General features: G+C 40.0%; 1 protein-coding gene across 4 annotated transcripts in view; it reads left to right on the forward strand.

Annotated features, from left to right (window-relative positions):
• AP3B1 (adaptor related protein complex 3 subunit beta 1) overlaps window positions 1-23494 on the forward strand; it is a 228561-nt gene that overhangs the window by 179424 nt on the left and 25643 nt on the right. For 2 of the 4 annotated variants that reach the window (XM_056541614.1, XM_056541613.1), the window contains exons 24-25: window positions 1239-1323; window positions 16442-16539. In XM_056541614.1, coding sequence (XP_056397589.1) covers window positions 1239-1323; window positions 16442-16539 — 183 coding nt within the window. Of the gene's footprint in view, window positions 1-1238; window positions 1324-16441; window positions 16540-17226; window positions 17725-18084; window positions 18275-23494 lie in introns of those variants that run through there. The other 2 variants (XM_056541621.1, XM_056541629.1) reach the window with 2 other exon arrangements.

A 23494-nucleotide genomic window follows, 5' to 3' on the forward strand; every position in this document is an offset into this window, starting at 1 on the left:
AAAATATCCATGTGGTCACTGCATACTAGCACTCCAGTGCCCTGTAATGGCCTCTCGCAGCCAGTGACTAGCTGTTCATCACTATTTTTCACCTATAAGATCTCTACCATTATAGCATTGGGGCTGGTCTACATCATTTATATTTTTTTTGTAAAGCCACAACTAGTCAGTCTAGTGTTCTACTACCTGTGGCACTGATCTATATATGGTTGTATGTGGTGCGTATCAAGATGAACAATGTTCTATCTCTACCATGTGGGGAAACCATTTTACTAATTTGAGGATACATACTTTATTATGTTTTATTTTTCTGTTTAGCTTCAGAAGAAAATTTTGATTAAGGGTATGGTCACAGGTTTCCTTCTCTTTGCGGACGGAGGAGGAAAACCTAAATTATGTTGCTACAAATGTAAATCAATGGGTATCAACCTAATCCGCTTGAAGATTTTGGGCTGTGGAAATTCTGCTTGCTTTAAGCTGATCTTCTGGTCATTCCTGACAGTCTGGTTGCCAGGGAATGCACTGTGTATTAGTTGTGTGTTATCAGTGAGGATGTCAGGCTCCACATCCAAAGAAACCAGTCTGTCTCACAATATTAGGTTCTGCAGCACAAGGCACAATTGCTATTAAACTGATGGAAGATAAGTGTCAACGGGGCTTTGTCGGACTTTGACCAGAACTGCCATATCATCTGTGTTCAGATGGTGAATGTCTTTAACGTATCTTGGCTGACAGTGGTGTGGGCTGTAGGGAGGACTCTTAAGCTTCCTGTCAGTATTTGAAGTTAAGCTTTGAGTTTACATATCTGTATTATGTTACCTGGGTTGATAGCAGATCTGCTATTCTCATGTCTCTTTACACGGGGGCCTAGTCCAGCAATGTTTTAGGTAAATCCCGATAGCAGGGAGTCCACCTCTTTAGCCTTATTGTACATGGCAGCCTTATGTCTGACCCACAGGCACAATAGTTGTATCTATTTAAATAAAGAACAGGAGCCACACTAACCGAAATCCAATTCAGCCCCGTAAACATATGATACAACGGTGCCTGCTGAATGGCCGCTCCTATTTATACTTGTTTTTCTGACAGGGAAACCTGGTCTCATGTGTAGCCAGCCTCCCCAGCCAGTAATGTGATAAGCCAAGCATTTTTATTGCAAGTGCATGCTGACTGCTGTTTGTTATTTGATTTTCTTTTACCTTTGTAAATTTATTTGGGGAAAACATTTTATTTTGCAGATTCTCTGGAGCCAGAGGGATCCATTACTGTCTCAATGGGTATTGACTTTTGTGATTCAACTCAGACTGCCAGCTTCCAGTTGTGGTACGTAGCATTGCTATATATAGACATGTTGTTGCATCTGCCGCTGTGTTCTAGATGCTAATGAAAAGAATAGAACAATAAACTACTTTATAGGTCTGCTTATTTTGCTTAGATAGCGCACGTATGTTCAGCCTTCCCTTGCTATAACAGACTATGATATTTAATAAATAGCACCCTTATAGTGCCCTGTGCACTATATAGGAGTAAGGGGGAGCTTCCTATCTACTTCCTATTTAAGGGCTGTTGTGAGTAGACTAAATAAATGTTAGGTTGGTGTCAATTCAACTGCTAGGACCTTCACCATTTGCCTTGTTGTCCCCCAGTTGTAAGACTGCTTCTATAAAGAGCTGGAATAAAGCCACAAATGAGCATGCACCCAAGCACTGATAAAGAATATCTTTATTTTTATTTTTTTACAAAACAGGTCACAATGCTAGAAGGTAATGCTTACCTTATTAATTCCTCTCTATTTACACGGATTACTTCTGTTTTCATAAAGTTAAAGCCATGATGCATCTGTTTTCTACATAGTTTTCACAGCATTACATGCCCTTTTTCAGCAGAGAAGATCTGGAAAACAATAATATGGGGAGTGTTTTAGTTTTGCTATTTAGTTTTTGTTGTCATTGCTATAATTGAGCATATGAGAGTCCCCTCTGTGGTCCATGTCAGGGGGCAGTACAACAACTGGTATGTAAGCCAACTTGTAGTGCTGGTGAAAGTGCACGTGCACTTGATTAAATGGGCACTGTCTGATACAAAAACTTTTGATATGTTGTAAAGCATGTATAACCAATAGGTTTCGCAATTGCTTTCATTAGAAAATTTTCAGTTTTTCATACTGGAAAAAAAAGTCCAACAGTCCTGCCTGCTTGGACACATACTAGTCCTGCTGTGTCCATGCAACATCACCTATGTCATGGACACACTTCCTTGATTGACAGCTGTGAGCGCAGAGCTCACAGCTGGAGGAACTTTTTTGTTTCTTTTGTTGTCTTTTACATTTTTACATAGTACAGTACTACAGATGACATATAGAGAAAAATATCTGATGCACTGGCTCTGCAAGGTGTTATGTGAGCAGATATTAAAGAAATTGCACCAGTGAGGGAGGGGTTACACTAAGCCCCGCATTGCACCGATGACAAACAAAAAAGGGAGTAGAGGTGATTGTACTGTAACCATGTGAACATGCAACAATAAGCGCATTGGTATTTACGCAAGGGTCAGCTACCGTGAGCTTTATGGGATGTCATACAGGAGTGCAGTTTTCACTGCATTTCATAGAAATAATAAATGTGTATGTCTATTTAGTGTCTGTACCTGTGTGTGACGGTGGTCTCACAATTCTTTTGTGATTTTCGCCCCAATATTTCTTTTTAACATCATACAAAATGAGTGTTGTTTCAGGTTTTCCCAGGTTTCAGTGCAGACATTACATCACTAGTCAGTTGTTTAGAACTGTCTATGCTTCAATGGGTGAAGTCACCGCTGGGTGAGAGAGAGATCATTCTGCAACTAATTGTATTTTTGCAGCAGCTGGAAGCATCCTGGTTAGAAGACACTGGTCTTTTGAATTGAATTCAGCTCATTTGTGTTTCAGTGGGTGGGGTGGCTCATGTGTTTGGGATCGAGGAAAGTGACCTCAAACTTACAAACAAGGAACTATGGAATTTGTAGTTGAAGATGGAAACTCCAACAGGAAATAGCCAGTTCACAAAAAGATAGCCACAGCGTTATGGTAATTTCATAGCCATTTAGCCCCAAGACAATCGCAGATCCTTCTTAAACATGTCCATTAATGTCTGGCAGGTATGTACTGAAATCACCTTATGGTGTATAACCCCTTTAAACCCCCTTAGACTCAAGCCACACTCCTCACATCTAGATATGTTTTATATGGACCTGAGGAAGGCTGAAGTGTGTACTGAAATATGCTGTTCCAAGCACTCTCGGTGCTTCCATTAAATTCTTAACCTAAAGTGTTCCTGTGGTAACTGAATATGAGAAAATTACAGCAGGGCCTCCAACAAAGACCTGCTTTTTTTTCCTGCATCTCCATTTGTCCGTTTATCCGCTACCCCACAGTCAGGGAATTGGATCAGCAGTGCAGCAGCTGTTTACATATATATGCCTATAATAGAGTTGTGCCACAGGGCACACCTGCAGTGAGGTTGTTGGGTTACCTGAAGGCCTGTACTACTAGACGAGGGAGCACCCCTATTTTCTTTTGCTTTCTCCTTCTTGATTCTGCCTTTTTATTGTGTAGCGTGCCCCCCTTCCTTTACCACTAAAACTCGCTGACCTATCAGGCACAGATTCTACAAGATCTCTGAAAGTGTCCTGTGGAATCTGGCATCAAGACAGTAGCACATATGACAAAAAAGAGGGAAGGGGAGACAAACAGGAGGTGCTGCCTGTGCCGTTATTCCGATGGAATTCAGTAATACGATCTGTGCAGGATAGTGCTCACCTGGTGGTGTTGTACGCCCGGGACAACACCTATTATTATAGCGTATCACCCAATTGCAGGGTGTGAAGCCGGGAGCTGCCCGAGGTGATCCCGTGTCAGAAGCAAGTTCTGGCCGGTGGAAGATAGCTGAAGGTATCCCGTGGGTCCGGGAAGAAAAATCCTCGTTGCGGTGCTCACTCGGTGTTGGTTGTCGGTAGCAGGGAGAGGTGTGTATAGCCTCAGTGGGCAATAACCGATGCGGACTACGCGTTGCGAGGAGCAAGACCCTCTCTTCATCAGGTCCAATCAAGACAGTAGCAGAACATCTTTTAATTTATATAGGCACTGTTGTTTCAACAAAACTTAGCCTAAATCAATACTACAAGCTAATATAAGAAAGTGTTTACTATCTTATGGCACTTTCTCTCCTAATTGAGCTCCTATTCTGCTTCCCCTCCTAAACTTATCATTTACCCTGAAAAATTACTCAAGTCTGAGAAAAGAGTTAAGCTCACTTAGGGATGAGTTACATGCTACCTATAAGTGTCTATAGAGAGAGGAGGGGGTAGTGGCTGGGAGAAGCAGATAGAAAGACTTCAGTATTTTACAGTAAGTATTAGATCTCACTCCACTGCTGGACTGCTCAGTACTGCTCAACGATGTCCCCTGTGAGGCTGCTGCTTCTTAATGTGTGCTATAGAGATATGAGGGGCAGGATTTCTTTTTCTTCTTAACTGGTTTCCATCCACTAGCTCAAGGACAACTAAAAATTACAGATAGAGGCTGCATAGGGATAAACTGGTGAAAATACCATATAGAAGATATATAATGGCCAGAAATAGTGCTATTCCTCATGTTTTCTAAATTACAAGGTGGCACCTTTATGACTTCAGTCAACATTTTGGACAGAAATTGTTCTGGAAAGGTTTGAGGAGCATTACAGTGTGGCAGAGTGCATTATCTCCTAGAAAAAGGCCAGTAACATTAGATAATACTGCTGCCCTAAAGGGTCGCTTCTTTGTCTCTACAATGTTTAGGTAGGTTGTATGTGTCACAAATATATCCACATGATCCAAGACCCAAGGATTCCCAGCAGAATATTGTCCAGAGCCTTGCCTCTGCAGGCTTGTCTTCTTGCGTCATGGTGCCATCGCTTCCCTATTATGACTCAGACCACTTACCAGTCTGTAACTACTTAACTCCATACACAGGAAGCTACAGTGCTCTGACACCTTTCTATTGTAGTGATAATATTTTAGTTATTTGTGTTCGATTTGCCCTTTTGTGAAATTAGAGCAGATGACTTCTCTTTTGCATCAGCAGGCATTACCAGTTTTCCTTCTTCGCACCGACCGTTTTGGAGATGCTTTGCTTTATTCCCCTAGCCATATTAATATGGCCCCTTGTATCAGAACATATCTCTAACTAGACGCTTGTAGTGCTCCTTTTACATGTGATGCCTGGTACTGGCCCAAAATTTTATTACAGCATGTAGGGTTACGTATACAACAATGGAGAATGGATACCAGTCTTCATTTTGATGTACCGTACAGTTCAGCATGGACATTACTTCAGTGACCCCTGTAGAATATGGACAAACAATCTCTAAGGTTCTATTGATGCAGCAACTGTTGTCTTATTCAGTGGGCCTGCCCTCATGGTTTCTGTTGTAATGGAAGCCATGACAGCAGTGTGAACAAAGCCTTACCTGTACATTATGCATTTTAGATTTCTAGTTGAAAAGAAGACTATATAAAAAGTACAAGTCTATGAGTAATTGTAAGTATTATTCGGGAATTAGAGATAGTGTTAAACAGTTTATTGATGGGACAATTTGACTTTTCCTATGTTGAATAAAGGATGCCTGCAATGATAAATACAAGCACTGTACCATAGCACATTGATTTATGCAGATCATCACCTTTATGTTTAGGGAGGTTTGCTATATCAGATATATAAAAACTGATTACTTATTCTGGCATTGCAAAGTAATTGTTTATTATTTTCCTATTAGACAAACACGGCCGATCAATATTACAGAACAGCTAGCGATGACCAACAACACTATAAATAGATTTCCTTCATACACCGGTTGGATGTTAGTTGTCGTGCTCTCCAGCAATGTTATTTCAATGACAATGTTGCACACAAACGTTTCTAAGCTAAATGCATAATATTCCATGGATTTTAGTTACAATGTACATTTTTAGAAAGTAGATGTTGTACAGCCTTCATTATTGAGTCAGCATACCCCAGCAGCCCTGGAAAAAGTTACCAGTGAGCTCAAAACTTGGGAACGATGAATAAATAATATACAGTCATGGCCATAAATGTTGGCTCCCCTGAAATATTTCAAGAAAAAGAAGTATTTTTCACAGAAAAGGATTGCAGTAACACATGTTTTGCTATACACATGTTTATTTCCTTTGTGTGTATCGGAACTAAACCAAAAAAAGGGAGGAAAAAGGCAAATTAGACTTAATGTCACACCAAACTCCAAAAATGGGCTGGACAAAATTATTGGCACCCTTTCAAAATTGTGGAGGTCTTCCAGCAGGACAATGACCCCAAACATGTGTCAAAAAGCACCCAGAAATGGGTGGCAACAAAGCGCTGAAGAGTTCTGAAGTGGCAGCAATGAGTCCAGATCTAAATCCCATTGAACACCTGTGGAGAGATCTTAAAATTGCTGTTGGGAAAAGGCCCTTCCAATAAGAGAGACCTGGAGCAGTTTGCAAGGCAAGAGTGGTCCAACATTCCGGCTGAGAGGTGTAAGAAGCTTATTGATGGTTATAGGAAGCGACTGATTTCAGTTATTTTTTCCAAAGGGGTGTGCAACCAAATATTAAGTTAAGGGTGCCAATAATTTTGTCCAGCCCATTTTTGGAGTTTGGTGTGACATTATGTCCAATTTGCTTTTTTTCCTCCCTTTTTTGGTTTAGTTCCAATACACACAAAGGGAATAAATGTGTATAGCAAAACATGTGTTACTGCAATCCATTTCTGTGAGAAATACTTCAGAGGTACCAACATTTACAGCCATGACTGTAACTTTATTTTCTGGCTGGATGCATTTACAATGATGCAAAATGTAAGTTTTATTTTTTCGATTTCTGCACAATAAAAACGTTTTTACCCCTTCCCAATGCAGTGATTTTTGGCAGTAGTGTTTTACATTTTTGCATTCCCACAAGCAGGGCTCTGTGCACTGAGGACAATCAGGGCTCTGTGCACTGAGGCTCGGTGACATTCCCCCTGGCTCACACAGCAGGCTGATTGACAAGCCAGGAGCCTGCACAGTGCCCTGCTCGTCCCACCCACACTTCCTAGACTTCCGAGACAGGCAAAAGCTTTGGTGAAAAGTCAGCATTTTCCCCCAAGATCTTGTGTCTACTTTTTTTTTTTTTGCCTCCCCAACATGTTGATGTACATGTTCAGCAAATATCAGTGATGGGTTAAAACAAAAAAATCAAAAAATTTTAAGTGTTTTTTTTTTTTTTATGATGAATTCTGAGACCCATCTAGTTATTAGTTCTTATGTTATACATATTGTTTTCTAAATTTCCATTTTTCTGTGAACATCCATGGAATGACCTCTGCATAGGTCCCAGAGCCTGCCTAGAAACCTGTCCCGTAGTCATTAGGGTCCCTTTTGGGCTACTTTTTTCTACGTCCACTTGTTGTAAAGCTCTAAATGCTGTGTAGAAAGCAGACAAATTATGCCTGCCCCCATAATAAAGTACAAAAAAATAAAAAAAATTGAAACATATGAGAAAAAACATGTTCCAGTATAATTTTTTTTTATAGTTATCTGTATTGGACGGATAACTTAATAATTGTATAGTTTGGGCAGATATGAATGCAGAAATACTAATTATGTATAGCATTAGTTTTTTTACAATAACATTTTCTTTGTTAGGGTGGGTGTTTGTTTTTTGTAGTTTTATATTACAAAACGCTTTATTAAACCATGACCTTGGCTTTCCTGGCTATAAGGCTTCCATACATAGCAGACCTGGAGGCCCTTGCTAAGTCCCTGGCTGTCATGGCAGCCCATCTGCAAATCTTCCCCTCTGAAACAACCTACAGTAGATGCTGTGCTTATAATTGATAATTTATAATTGACCATTACTTTTTTAAATGGCCAGGATTGGGGGTTTCTCTAGCTATTACAGCAGGAGCTTGATTGACATTAGACCGCAGAAGACCCTCTCAATCCGGAATTTCTCCAGCCTCTTAGTGACCATGATAAACTATATATTGACTGTTTACTAAGGGGTTAAATGAATGGTCCCACTAAGACATAAGAATTAGCTTTTTTAAAGGAAATCTGTCACCAGTGTCACCTGCACTAACCTGTCGGTACAGATGAGTCGTGCAGGTGACACTGATGACAACAGTACTTACCTTGTCCCGTTCCGTGCTGTGGTTCTCCAGCAATCCTCTTCTGTATCTTCAGCATCGGACCCAACTTGGAGCATGGGCTGAGCTTAGCAACTTCACCGCTGCTGTTCTGTACTGGGTCCCGTTGCTAGCAAACCGCAGCGGTGACGTCACTAAGCTCCACCCATGCTCCAATTCTGTCCCGGAGCTGAAGAGGATTGCCAGAGAACCACAGAACAGGACAAGGTCATTACCATTTTCATCAGTGTCACCTTCACTACCTGTCTATACCGACAGGTTAGTGCAGGTGACACTGATGACTGACAGATTTCCTTTAAGAAGCTGGAATTAGTTGGTCCCCAGCTGTCATTTGATCCCCAGACTAGTTTCATGCAAAAAAAGAAAAAGACCCTTAAACAATCAGGAAAGCATATTCTAGCAGTTATTAATAAATAAATATAAAATCAAGTCTCACAACATGAAAACTGGTTCCAAGATGATGAAGTAAAAATTGGTGCTTCCTTTATTCCCTAATATGTACAGTGTTGCATGTATGAATGCGACCTGTCCCAGTCAGTCAGCACTTTGTGAGCAAAGTTCATTTTTTTGCATGTAAAGTAGTAGTTAGTGTTGTGTGGCCTTGATCCACAGAGTCTTACTGGGAATTGCCATAGTTTTGCGATACAGTTTTTGACCACAAAGATTGGACAGACAAAGCGTGTTGAAACTGGGCAGCCTAATAATTAAAAATTATTAAAATCTCCCATAATGGGCTAAATTACTCTGAATCAGGATTATTAAATATGGGTTAATTGAATGCTGTCCTGAATCCTCCTATAAGTATTACTGAAATTAGAACATGCTGTAATTACACAGTATACCATTGTTTCTTCTATGGGATCAGTTTTGGAGAGAAAATACATTTGAGTACATGTTGAGGTTTTGTGTTGGGCTCACAATTATTTCTATACTTTCTTCAAGAACCATAGAACATAAAAGCATCAATCGTCATAATCCTGTTCTTTGGGTTGCTCCAGTACAAGCACTTTGTCTTACATCAGATGTAATTGATCCTAAAGCGGTGTAATCACAATTATTCACATTCTTAATTGGCCTGCCCAAAATCAGAAAATGGAAACCGATCGGCACTGTTTAGATCAATAGCTTTATAGCAGAGGCTCTGGGGGCTGGGAGATAGTGGTAATGGGCAGATCAATTGACTTTACATGCCAATCACTGACTATGTATTTTGCATAACAAATGCTGGTTACCTGTGCAGTAAACTAAGCAAGTATTTTTTAGTGTTTTATGAGCTGTAGTGAGAAAATGTATTTTTTATTCATTTTACAAGTTTTAAAAGTAAATTTTACAGTGATATGAGTATCTAGAAAGCACTTTTAAAGGACAACTGCAACGGCATTACACTTATCCCCTATCCACAGGATAGGGGATAAGTGTTTGATCGCGGGGGGTCCGACCGCTGGGACCCCCCCCGATCTCCCTAACGGGGCGCCGCCATAAGCGCTCATGGTGAGGTCGACAATGATGGCCCGTCTCCTCCCCGTCCCCATACAGTTCTATGGGGGATGCGGGGAGGCACGAATGCTGCCTCCTTGCCTCTCCCATAGAGATGTATGGAGGAGGCGTTCCGGCCGCAACGTCATGCTGCGGCTGGCACGCCCCCTGCACGGGACAGCCGTGGCCCCATACAGGAGATCGCCGGGGGCCCCAGCGTTCGGACCCCCCCGCGATCAATCTTGAGGATAGGGGATAAGTGTTTGTAATGCTGCAGATGTCCTTTAAAGGATTACTCCCCTTGAAAACTTTTTTTTTTTAATTGACTGGTGCCAGAAAGTTACAGATTTGTAAATTATTTCTATTAAAAAAATCTCAGTCCTTCCAGTACTTATCAGCTGCTGTATACTACAGAGGAAGTTCTTTTCTTTTTGAATTTCCTTTGTCTGACCACAGTGCTCTCTGCTTACACCTCTGTCCACGTCAGGAACTGTCAAGAGTAGGAGCAAATCCCAATAGCAAACCTCTCCTTCTCAGGACAGTTCCTGACATGGACAGAGGTGTCAGCAGAGAGCACTGTGGTCAGACAGAAAAGAAATTAAAAAGAAAAAGAACTTCCTGTGGATCATACAGCAGCTGATAAATACTGGAAGGATTAAGATTTCTAAATAGAAGTAATTTACAAAATCTGTTTAACTTTCTGGAAGTACCTCTTTAAGCAGCACAGAAATTGTATGGCATTAAAAATTGATTTAAAAAATTGATTACATTACTTATCCTGTACTGATCCTGAGTTATGTCCTGTATTATACTCCAGAGCTGTACTCACTATTCTGCTGGTGAGGTCACTGTGTACATACATTACATTACTTATCCTGTACTGATCCTGGGTTATATCCTGTATTATACCCCAGAGCTGTATTCACTATTCTGTTGGTGGGGTCACTATGTACATACATTACATTACTTATCCTGTACTGATCCTGGGTTATATCCTGTATTATACTCCAGAGCTGTATTCACTATTCTGTTGGTGGGGTCACTATGTACATACTTTGTTACTTATCCTGTACTGATCCTGAGTTATATCCTGTATTATACTTCAGAGTTGTTCTCACTATTCTGCTGGTGAGGTCACTATATACCGTACATGCATTACATTACTTATCCTGTACTGATCCTGAGTTATATCCTGTATTACTCCAGAGCTGCACTCACTATTCTGCTGGTGAGGTCACTGTGTACATACATTACAAATTTTGGTAATTTGCGGCACTATTTAGCCGTAACGTGTGAACACAGCCTTATCCATTCTTGCAGTGATTTTCAAAAATTATGGTAAAAATTTTAAGTTTCTACCATATTTTGCACAATTAATTTACAATCTCCATTTTTGTCATGATTTGTCAAAAATCACAGCCAAAACTGAAAAAAAGCAACAAAAAAAACGCATGTGTGAACAAACCCTCAGGAGATGTTTATAACTCCTATATATTCTGATCCCATAGATAGCAGATGGAGCTGAGAGGGATGGGGAGGGATCTGGGAGCTAGTATGAGGTATATGGTAGTTGGTGATGTCATCCTGTATTTCATAGAAATATAGAATGTGTCGGCAGATGAGAACCATTTGGCCCATCTAGTCTGCCCAATAATCTGAATACTATGAATAGTCCCTGGCCTTATCTTATATGAAGGATAGCCTTATGCTTATCCCATGCATGTTTAAACTCCTTCACTGTATTTGCAGCGACCACTTCTGCAGGAAGGCTATTCCATGCATCCACTACTCTCTCAGTAAAGTAATACTTTTAAACCTTTGCCCCTCTAATTTAAAACTATGTCCTCTTGTGGTAGTTTTTCTTCTTTTAAATATGCTGGTGAGGTCACTATATAGATACATTACATTACCGTATATACTCGAGTATAAGCTGGCCCGAATATAAGCCGAGGCCCCTAATTTCACCCCAAAAACCCAGGAAAAGTTATTGACTCGACTATAAGCCTAGGGTGGGAAATACATCATCCCCCCTGTCATCATCTAGACCCTCGTCATTAACACCCTCATCATCATCACCCTGTCATCATCTCCCCTTCATCATCACCGCCTGTCATTATCCCCCCTTCATCATTACCTTGTCATCATCCCCCCTCCCCTTCATCATTACCCTGTCATCATCCCCCCTTCATCATTGCCCTGTCATCATCCCCCCTTCATCATTACCCAGTCATCATCCCCCCCTTCATCATCCCCCCCTTCATCATCATACCCCTGTCATCATCTAGACCCCCGTCATTAACACCCTCATCATCATTACCCTGTCATCATCCCCCCTTCATCATTACCTTGTCACCATCCCCCCCTTCATCATTACCCTGTCATCATCCCCCCTTCATCATTACCCTGTCATCATCCCCCCCTTCATAATCACCCTGTCATCATCCCCCTTCATCATCATCCCCCTGTCATCATCCCCGTCATCATCTAGACCCCCGCCATTAACACCCTCATCATCATCACCCTGTCATCATTACCCTGTCATCATCCCCCCTTCATCATTACCCTATCATCCCCCCCTTCATCATCCCCCCTTCATCATTACCCTGTCATCATCCCCCCTTCATCATTACCCTGTCATCATCCCCCCTTCATCATCCCCCCTTCATCATCCCCCCTTCATCATCCCCCCTTCATCATCCCCCCTTCATCATTACCCCTTCATCATTACCCCTTCATCATCCCCCCCTTCATCATTACCCTGTCATCATCCCACACCACCCCCTTCATCATCACCGCTTGTCAATGTCTGATTTAACTGTGGTCTTCAACCTGCAGACCTCCAGATGTTCCAAAACTACAACTCCCAGCATGCCCGGAGGAGGTCCGCAGGTTGAAGACCACTGCCCGGGCCTTCGTCATCATCCAGCCCCCCCTCCCCCCTTTAGTTTTGTACTCCGCTCAACGGGACGTTAGGGTGCGCTGGTCCGGGCCATCTGTGCTGCAGGACCGTGAGGTGGGGAGGGATAGTCGTTCCGGGCTGTCCATCTTCACCAGGTGGGCCTCTTCTCAGCGCTTCGCGCCCGGCCCCGGAATAGTGACGTTACCTTGACGGTGCACAGGGACTATCCCTCCCCACCGGACGGTCCTACAGCACAGATGGCCCGGACCAGCTCACCCGAATGTCCTGCCGAGCGGAGGTGAGTACAAAACTAAAGGGGGAGGGGGGGCTGGATGATGACGAAGGCCCGGGCAGTGGTCTTCAACCTGCGGACCTCCAGATGTTTCAAAACTACAACTCCCAGCATGCCCAGACAGCCGATGTCCGGGCATGCTGGGAGTTGTAGTTTTGGAACATCTGGAGGGCCGCAGGTTTAAGACCACTGAGGGCGGAGAGTTCACTCGAGTATATGCCAAGGGGAGTGTTTTCAGCACGAAAAATCGTGCTGAAAAACTCGGCTTATACTCGAGTGTATACGGTACTTATCCTCTAAGTAACTAGTTCACAGGAAGTCTGAAATCCTGTTGGAACTATTGGCACTGGAAGGTTTGGAAAGTCAGACTTGTGATCACATGACCAAATTAGAGTAAAAAAAACACATGGATACAGCTGTGCTGGAATAAAATAAATGGCACTGTAGGAGTAGTGGTTGTTAGTGTGCATTATATGGGCTAAAAAAAAAAACGCCCAGACTGCTTTTTTTAAAATTTTTAATTGTCTTTTCAAAATTACAAGCCAGACTGACTGGTTGCTATAGGCAATAATAGGCAGTTTCTATTACAGACTGTGTTCATACATAGAGTATATTCTGCAGATGTTGCACAGAAAATCTGCAGGTAAAATCTGCAGTGTGTAATTACAGAGTTTTAATATTTATTTTGTTCTTTCAATTTTTGGATGCAGCATAAAATACGTAATGAGGTCGCTCTGTACATGTAGAGAGCGGGGGTGCTGGGCAGGAGATTGCAGGGGGCTTCCAGCGGTTGGAGTAGCCCTTTAAATTTTATAAATCTGCCCCAAAGTATTTGAAATCAATGGGGAAAACCTGCAAAAAATCGGAAGCGTTTCCACAAAGTAAATTGACATTGTGTGAATTTCAAATTCACACTGCAGGTTACATTTTCCAGATTTTTTTTCCGGGTCATGTGCGTAAGTTTTTTTTTGTTTGCATGGGTGAATTAACAGTATGTACGCAATGTGTAGCCATCACTACATTTAGAAATACTAAACCACAAGCATGCCTTTATGGAGATAAATGTACTAAAATTGCCTACCTTAAAGGGGTTATCCACCATAAGGTGATTTTAGTACGTACCCGGCAGGCAGTAATGGACATGCTTAGGCAGGATCTGCACTTGTCTTGGGGCTAAATGGCTATGTTGTGAGATTACCATAACACTGTGGCTAGCTTTTTGTGAACTTGTATTTCCTGTTTGATTTTTCTTTTTTTGACTACAAATCTCATTATTCCATTTTCCTCCCTCCCACGCATCAGCCACCCCACCCATTGAAACGAAAGACCTGTGGTTTTCAATCAGGGTGCCTACAACTGTTGCATTAGTTGCAGATTGATCTCTCCACCCATTGAAGGAGACAGGCTCCCTGTCATCAGCTGACTAGTGATGTCAGGTCTCAGCCACATTGCAAGCTGGAAAAAATCCGAGACAGCAGTCATTTTGTATGCTGTTAAATAAATAGTGGGGTGAAAATCACAGAAGAATTGAGAGAACCGTCACACAGAGGAAAGTTAAATAGAAAAGTAACGTGTTTCAATCCATTACAGGTCTTAATCATTGCACATAAGTAAAGTAGTGAGATGTACTGTCTTTGACGTCATCTGCATAATGGGTGTGTGCCCATAGCTGCTAGAGATGAGTTTTCTCGTTTAGTAAATGGAGCAATTGATGTAAGAGGCTTTGAGATACTAAACCCCAGCTGCCTAAAGACGTGCTGGTGGTTAAGTGCCCCAAAGCATAGTTGCAGTTTCCCTTTAGGGAAAAAAATAAAAGGTGGAACATTTCTACTGTAAGTTTTGATCACATTGTATGAATTACAAAATATAAGCAAAAAGTTCTATGATCCTGTATCTTATATATTGTGTTGTGACTGAAAGCAGACATATGTTATATTGTATTATTTGTTATTAACATGGGAATATTTTACTTCATTATTCGCATTTGACATCAGAAGAATTCATTTTTGTCATGTTCTTAAGTCTTCCCTCATCAATAACCTATTGTAAATATTCTTTTTAAATATCATGAACATTAATCAATTGATTTTCTATTACAAGTAATTATATTTCTCTTACTATAATGAGACCCAAAGGACGATCCAGAATCAATACTAACCATAATCTTGGAATTCACTTATTTATTTACATTGGGTGTCACTATATGACAGTGATCAATTATTTTAGTTGGGATATGTTGTCTGTAGAATATTAGCAATATATATTGAGTTTGCAAAATTACAGAAAATATGTTTATTGAAATAAATAGTTCTGAAATGTTGGTAAGTATTTTCAGCACAGAACTAATTCTTATAGTTGATCACAGAATCTAAATTGTTAAAATATAGTTGCTAACTAGCTGAATGGGCTGTTCGTGGCCCTTGCACTGTGATTGCGGGGTCCCAATCAGCTTACATGGCGCCCAGAGGGCCCTCACCTGCCTTTGTGCCGTTGCATCGGCGCACTGTAAATACATGCTGTCTTGGCAGTCTGTATAAGCAGAGTGCAGATAACACTGATCAATGCTATGTTATGGCATAGCAATGAACAGTGTTTTCAATTGAAAGAGTTTATGTAATATTGCCCCACAAATGTTTTGGGGGACTTCAATGAGTGATTTTATTACTATTGGTCCAAAATAAAACAAGCCCTCATCTGGCCCTGTAGATGGAATAAGTAAAGACTTATGGCTATTAAAAGGTGAGGTGGAAAAAAACAAAAACCCTAAAATGAAAAATCACTGCATCCTCAAGAAGCTAAAGAGCCTTATCAGAGTTGTGCTCCTCTTCAGTACTGACCATGTTCCGGGTTGGCTTTTTGAGATCATAAAAAGTCACGTAGAGTTAATTTCTAAATTCCAATAGTTTACAGTAGTTTTTTACATTTGATTTTTTGTAGTGTGGTTAGAATATTTATTTAAAGCGTGCCTATGTCTTCAATAATTTTAGAAACCTCATAGCAACATGTTTTAATTGGTGGGTGTCCCAGTGCCAAGACCCCCACCAGTCATCAAAATAAACAGTGGAACAGTAGAGGCACCCCTCTGCTCTAAGAACTGCAGGAGTAGTATAGTGATGTTCAAAGAAAATCAATAGAAACTCTATTAACTTCCTCTGGAGAGAAACAAATCTGCACAGCGCTCAGCATTTTAGCGATTGGTGGGGGTCTTAGCATCTAAACACCCACCCATCAAAACCACTCATGTCACTACGACATGTCAAAAGTTTTGTTGTTTCTTTTTTTTTTTTTTTTTTTTGACTGGTATGGTAACCTTTTAAACTAGACTACAGAACACTAGAACAATACTTAACTAATATATCTTTATAAACTGTGAAAATTTGAAAAACACAAGTAGGTAGAACTAGTAGTTAGCTGCCGATCATTCTATAAATCCCTATAACATTTTTGTAAAAATTATATAGCTAGATTAAAAGAGCGGGATTTCTTATATTTTGGTGGTGGCATATTTATTTAGTTTTTTAGGTCTAACGTTAATAGATATACGTTATTTATGTCAACTTTTTTTTTCTTTTTAAAGCACCAAAGAGGACAAGTTTTCTGTTAAAATACAACCACCACCCGGAGAACTTCTCTTACCAGTAACCATGTCAGAAATGGACTTTAAAAAAGAACAAGGTAGGAATAACTAAGTCGTCTTACAATGTGACATATATTAGATTATTATTGTTCCTAAACCTTTGGCTCTCCTGCTGCTGCAAAACTGCATGTCACAGCATGCCCTGACAGAGGAGGTCTAGAGAACCACAGGTTGGGGAACACTGTAGAAGATTCTTATTTTCTTTTATCAGAAATTTTTTATTAAAGTTTTGCTTAAAAAAAAAAAAAAAATGAAGAAACTTACTAACAAAAACCTGTTCCCCTCACCCCACAAAACATATTCCCTAACCTGACTTGTTTTGGCGGGTTGTGTGTCAGAATCTGGCGCATTGTGCCAGAAACTCTGTGTGCGCCAGTATTTAAAAAAATAAAAATGGACCAACTCTCCATTTTACTGAGAAAACCCAGAAAAGAGGTATGGATGCCAGGAAAAGGGGGGCGTGGATGTCGAAAATGGGGCATGTCTCCGACATTTTCGAAAGATCCCAACATATTTACTAAGGTTTCTACAGAAAATTTGGATTTAAGTTGAGGAAAACCCTACAGATCAGAGCATGTGTACAAAAGAATAACGTAGGATTTACCCTTCTTAGTATAGGATTTCATTCCAGTCCTGCTCTGACACCGAGTGACTGCTGATCTGATTTGCCAAATCTCCCCATGTCTGGTGTGTGGACTAAAAGTCATTTTCTCTATTTCTATCAGACACTCAATGACAATCTCCTTAAAAGGAATGGAGAAAATGATCCACTCAGCAAGTCAGATCATCAGTCACCTGGTGTCAGAACCATAACCAGAACAGGATCATATGTTGAAAAGAAAGCTGACTATTAACCAAATTACCCACACATCTATATTTTGCATGGTACTAGCAGGCTGGGGAAATAAAGTCTTTAGCTGGAGTGCTGCTTTAAATAAAAACTTGTTCTACTAAATGTGTGATTGATGGAATATACCAAGCTGAGAGTCTTGTTCAGTTGTTGTTACCTTTTTGTCTTTCTCCCCTGATGTATCAGGTATGTGTCTGGTATAAATTGGCGATGAATGTTAAAGGGGTTATCCAGGGAAAAACTTTTTTATACAGCTTTTTTTTTGAGCTGCTGAAGTTGAGTTGTTCTTTTCTGTCTAAGTGCTCTCTGATGACATCTGTCTTGGGAACTGTCCAGAGTAGAAACAAATCCCAATAGCAAACCTCTTCTACTCTGTGCAGTTCCCAAGACAAGCAGAGATGTCATCAGAGAGCACTGTTGCCAGACAGAAAAGAACTCAACTTCAGCAGCTGATAATAATTGGAAGGATTAAGATTTTTTAATAGATGTAATTTAGTAATATGTTTAACTTTCTGGAGCCAGTTGATATATAAAAAAAAATAATAATAATAAAAAGATTTTTCCTGGAATACCCCTTTAATGTTGTATAACTAAACAGCTAGAGTGCTTCAGTGTCGGAGTACTCCTACATCACATTAGGATCTTTCTGTATGTGGCCACTAGAACTGTTATCTTGTGTTACTGATGTCCATTGTCATCTCTCTTGATATTTTTTACTTTCTGCTGGCTAAAGCCTTCACTGCTGCTTAACTGCTGCTCCACAAATAAAGGTGAGTAATGCCTATTCTGTCTCCTGAGAGAATAGCTATTAAGCGCTGCCTTGGCAAGTAGTTTTACCTGCTTCTGTCTTTCACTTTGCTGCATAACTCCATGCCATAGCATATGGTGCCAGGGCACAAGGTGGCATAAGGGTCCACCTCACCTTGAGGCACACAGTGCATTATTATTTAGTCCACACAGATCTGTTGTTCTAGTTGTGTGTGAAGAAATGTGTTGCACATGTGTTAACATTTTTGCTTTGTTTTTGTATTTTTTTTTACAAGCTTTAGTTAAATTAGCTGTATATGTTTCCCAAAAATAAGTGTATGTATATAAAATAAATTGTGTGTGTGTGTGTGTGTATATGTATGTATATTTATATATAGAGAGAGAGAGAGAGAGAGAGAGAGAGAGCAAGCAGCAGCTCACCACTGTTCACAATAACTTGAGTGTAGAGACTGTAACTAGTCTGAAGCACGAGAGGCAAATTTATAGTAAGGCATAGGCTATAGAAAAGTACAATATTTTCCATCTGGTTTCTGAGAGAGTCTGACCTCTGGGAAACCTGGTGGTAGCTGAGCCCAGCACTCGGGTATCTCTAGCACTGTTATAGACAGTGCATGGAGTGTGTGAGGCCAAAAAAATGCCTTCTGAGAATCTGTTGTATTATATCATAATATCGTTCTGTAGCTAGGGGCATTTTTTTGGGTGCTGGATAACGCCTGGTACACTGTGTTATGGTTATAAAAGGATCTGAGGGGCCACAAAGATTCAAAGAACGCCAAAGAGAGAATCTGTGTGTTATTCACGTCCTTACAGGACCTGCACTAGGCATAACGAAGAGTATCAGATTTGTCTTTAATTTTTATTAAAAATAAAAATTATAACCTTAAAAATAATCAATGCTAAATTAGTGCTAGAACGCATTCAGTCCTCTGGTTTCAGCAAATCAGTTATTCCTTATGTAATAAATAGATGAACAAAGCAATGGAGTATCCAGCTCACCAATCCGCCACGTGTGCACGGATGTGTGGGGACTGCATGCAAGGACATTGTTTTATTGGATCATCATCCACAGGAACATAAAGCTCAATTAGCATGGACCAAAGAGTAACGCGTTTTGGAAGACGTAGCCGCCTTAGTTGTACTGCACAACCCCAGGAATCCATCCCCTCTATATAGGGGGAGAGCTCCACCCACCGCCAGGTGCCGATGTGTGCAAGACACTCCCACTAGACATTTAATATTGTTAAATGCTAATATCAGCATAAATATTATGCATGAATACACAAGTATATCACATCAAAGTGAGAAGAGGAACAAAGATGGCTATGGAAATGAAGTCCTTATATCAGTGTAAAGTACTTCTTTACAAAGTGAAAAAAGCAAAAAAATTATAAAAAGTGTACACTATAAGACACCAAGATACAAATAATATATACTAAATGCTAGAAAATAAAAAGAGAAAAGAAGAATACAGAATTAGATATTTTAAAAGACCATAGTTATATGTGCAGAACTAGAGCGATAAAAACATAAATGAATACAAGAAAAAAAAGATAAATAAACATATAGTATGTGAATTGAATAATAAAAAAACTATTAACCAATCAACTTTTGTTCTGCACATATATCAAAAAGAGGAGCTGGAACTATCTGGAAGTAAGTTGTGACCGGGCGATAGTAAGATGCGGGTGTATATACAGTAACTATATATGCTGCTACTGCTTTGTGAGAAATCCCACAAGTGCGTAAACCACAAAAACAGGATAATCTCTAATATTAGGGTACCATAATAGACCCATCATGAATATTCACTCAAGGTACATGCAATATTGTGGGAGAGTTCCCAAAACTATAGGAAAAGAGTAATTAGAATATAATAATACATTTAGGTTTAACCAATTAATATCACTCTAAGACTACATTTCCCTTATGACACAAATGTATGTAGTTGTATGACTATGGGAGAAAAGGAACAAGCATTTGTGTGAGATACATTGTAAGGAAACTGTCATAAGGGAAATGTAATCTTAGAGTGATATTAATTGGTTAAACCTAAATGTATTATTATATTCTAATTACTCTTTTCCTATAGTTTTGGGAACTCTCCCACAATATTGCATGTACCTTGAGTGAATATTCATGATGGGTCTATTATGGTACCCTAATATTAGAGATTATCCTGTTTTTGTGGTTCATGCACTTGTGGGATTTCTCACAAAGCAGTAGCAGCATATATAGTTACTGTATATACACCCGCATCTTACTATCGCCCGGTCACAACTTACTTCCAGATAGTTCCAGCTCCTCTTTTTGATATATGTGCAGAACAAAAGTTGATTGGTTAATAGTTTTTTTTTTATTATTATTCAAATACACATACTATATGTTTATTTATCTTTTTTTTTTCTTGTATTCATTTATGTTTTTATCGCTCTAGTTCTGCACATATAACTATGGTCTTTTAAAATATCTAATTCTGTATTCTTTTCTCTTTATTTTCTAGCATTTAGCATATATTATTTGTATCTTGGTGTCTTATAGTGTACACTTTTTATAATTTTTTTGCTTTTTTCACTTTGTAAAGAAGTACTTTACACTGATATAAGGACTTCATTTCCATAGCCATCTTTGTTCCTCTTCTCACTTTGATGTGATATACTTGTGTATTCATGCATAATATTTATGCTGATATTAGCATTTAACAATATTAATGCACTATATAATGTGTTATTTATGTTGATATACATTATGTTTAGTGTTGCACTGATGGTGACTAATAGAGATGAGCAAACTTACAGTAAATTCGATTCGTCACGAACTTCTCAGCTCGGCGGTTGCTGACTTTTCCTGCATAAATTAGTTCAGCTTTCCGGTGCTCCGGTGGGCTGGAAAAGGTGGATACAGTCCTAGGAAAGAGTCTCCTAGGACTGTATCCACCTTTTCCAGCCCACTGGAGCACCTGAAAGCTGAACTCATTTATGCAGGATAAGTCATCAACTGCCGAGCCGAGAAGTTCGTGACTAGAGATGAGCGAATTTACAGTAAATTCGATTCGTCACGAACTTCTCGGCTCGGCAGTTGATGACTTATCCTGCATAAATGAGTTCAGCTTTCAGGTGCTCCCGTGGGCTGGAACAGGTGGATACAGTCCTAGGAGACTCTTTCCTAGGAATTTATCCACCTTTTCCAGCCCACCGGAGCACAGGAAAGCTGAACTAATTTATGCAGGATAAGTCATAAACTGCCGAGCCGAGAAGTTTGTGACGAATCGAATTTACTGTAAGTTCGCTCATCTCTAATGACTAACCAATGTGAATTCCCATCTGTCTAATGGGAGTGTCTTGCCCACATCGGCACAGGTGTGGCACCTGACGGTGGGGGGAGCTCTCCCCTTATATAGAGGGGATGGATTCCTGGGATTGTGCAGTACAACTAAGGCGGCTACGTCTGCTGAAACGAGTCACTCCTTGGTCCATGATAATTGTGTTTTATGTTCCTGTGGATGATGATGCAATAAAGCAGTGTTCTTAATCCGAGGCCGTGGTGCTTGGATACTCCTTGCTTCCAGTTATGTAATAAATAGTTTAACCCCTTAAGGACCGGGGGGTTTTCCGTTTTTGCATTTTCGTTTTTTGCTCCTCGCCTTTAAAAAATCATAACTCTTTCAATTTTGCACCTAAAAATCCATATGATTGCTTATTTTTTGCGCCACCAATTCTACTTTGTAATGATGTCAGTCATTTTGCCCAAAAATCTATGGTGAAACGGAAAAAAAAATTGTGCGACAAAATTGAAAAAAAAAAAACGCAGTTTTGTAACTTTTGGGGGCTTCCGTTTCTACGTAGTACATTTTTCGGTAAAAATGACACCTTATCTTTATTCTGTAGGTCCATACGATTAAAATGATACCCTACTTATATAGGTTTGATTTTGTCGGACTTCTGGAAAAAATCATAACTACATGCAGGAAAATTAATACGTTTAAAATTGTCATCTTCTGACCCCTATAACTTTTTTATTTTTCCGTGTATGGAGCGGTATGAGGGCTCATTTTTTGCGCCGTGATCTGAAGTTTTTAACGGTACCATTTTTGCATTGATAGGACTTATTTTCAAATGATATAAAAAGTGACCAAAAATGCACTATTTTAGACTTTGGAATTTTTTTTGCGCGCACGCCATTGACCGAGTGGTTTAATTAATGATATATTTTTATAATTCGGACATTTCCGCACGCGGTGATACCATATATGTTTATTTTTATTTACGGGAAAAGGGGGGGGATTCAAACTTTTAATAGGGGAGGGGTTAAATGATATTCATTCACTTTTTTTTACAGTGTTATAGCTCCCATAGGGACCTATAACACTGCACACACTGATCTTTATCATTGATCACTGGTTTCTCATAGGAAACCAGTGATCGATGATTCTGCCGCATGAGCAGATCTCAGCTGGATCTCAGGCACTGAGCAGTCATTCGGCAATCGGACAGCGAGGAGGCAGGTAGGGGCCCTCCCGCTGTCCTGTAAGCTGTTCGGGATGCCGCGATTTCGTCGCGGCTATCCCGAACAGCCCACTGAGTTAACTGGCATGGTTTCACTTTCGCTTTTAGCGCGATCGGCGCTGCGCGCTATTAGCGGCGGGTCCCTGCTTCACTATGACGCCGGGCCCGCCGTGATATGATGCGGGGTTACCGTGTAACCCCGCGTTATATCACGGGAGCAGGACCAAGGACGTACTGGTACGTCCTTGGTCCTTAAGGGGTTAACTGCTTTAAGTCATTGAGCATATTCCTTTAGTTTTTTTCCCCAGTGGCTCTATAACCATCTTAGTTATGTTACGTGTGTGTGTGTGTGTGTATATATATATATATATATATATATATCATATAATGTAATTTTTTTTCCTTTAAAAGGAAAAACAAATTAATGCAATACAAATTTAAAATAAAGCCCTGTGCCAGATCTTGTCAAATCAAGAGATTTACCTTGGCGAAAAATATTGCATTTGGTTTCTCGAAGTTCATGCTCAGGATAGGTTAACATCAGGCGCCATTGCCCACATATATTCTTATGGGCAGTAGTAGAAGTAAATTCATCCTATTATATGGTGGTGATTGAAAAACAGTAGGAATTCATTTAGACATATATATTACAAAATTGTGTTAGATTTCCATACAATAATGCATTTGGAATTTATTTGAAATTGGAATTTATTTGCCAGAATACCCCTCTAAAGTTTGTTTTACATTTTGGATTGGTGCTGTTAGCATTCCAACAATGGTAAGGGCAAAAACACCCAGCTATTGAAGGGCACCATAAGATCGTGTTCACATCTGCATAAGAGATTCCATTCGATCTTTAGTTTATCATTCATC

The sequence above is a fragment of the Hyla sarda genome, chromosome 1 (genome assembly GCF_029499605.1).
Source record: "Hyla sarda isolate aHylSar1 chromosome 1, aHylSar1.hap1, whole genome shotgun sequence".
Taxonomy (NCBI): Eukaryota; Metazoa; Chordata; class Amphibia; order Anura; family Hylidae; genus Hyla; species Hyla sarda.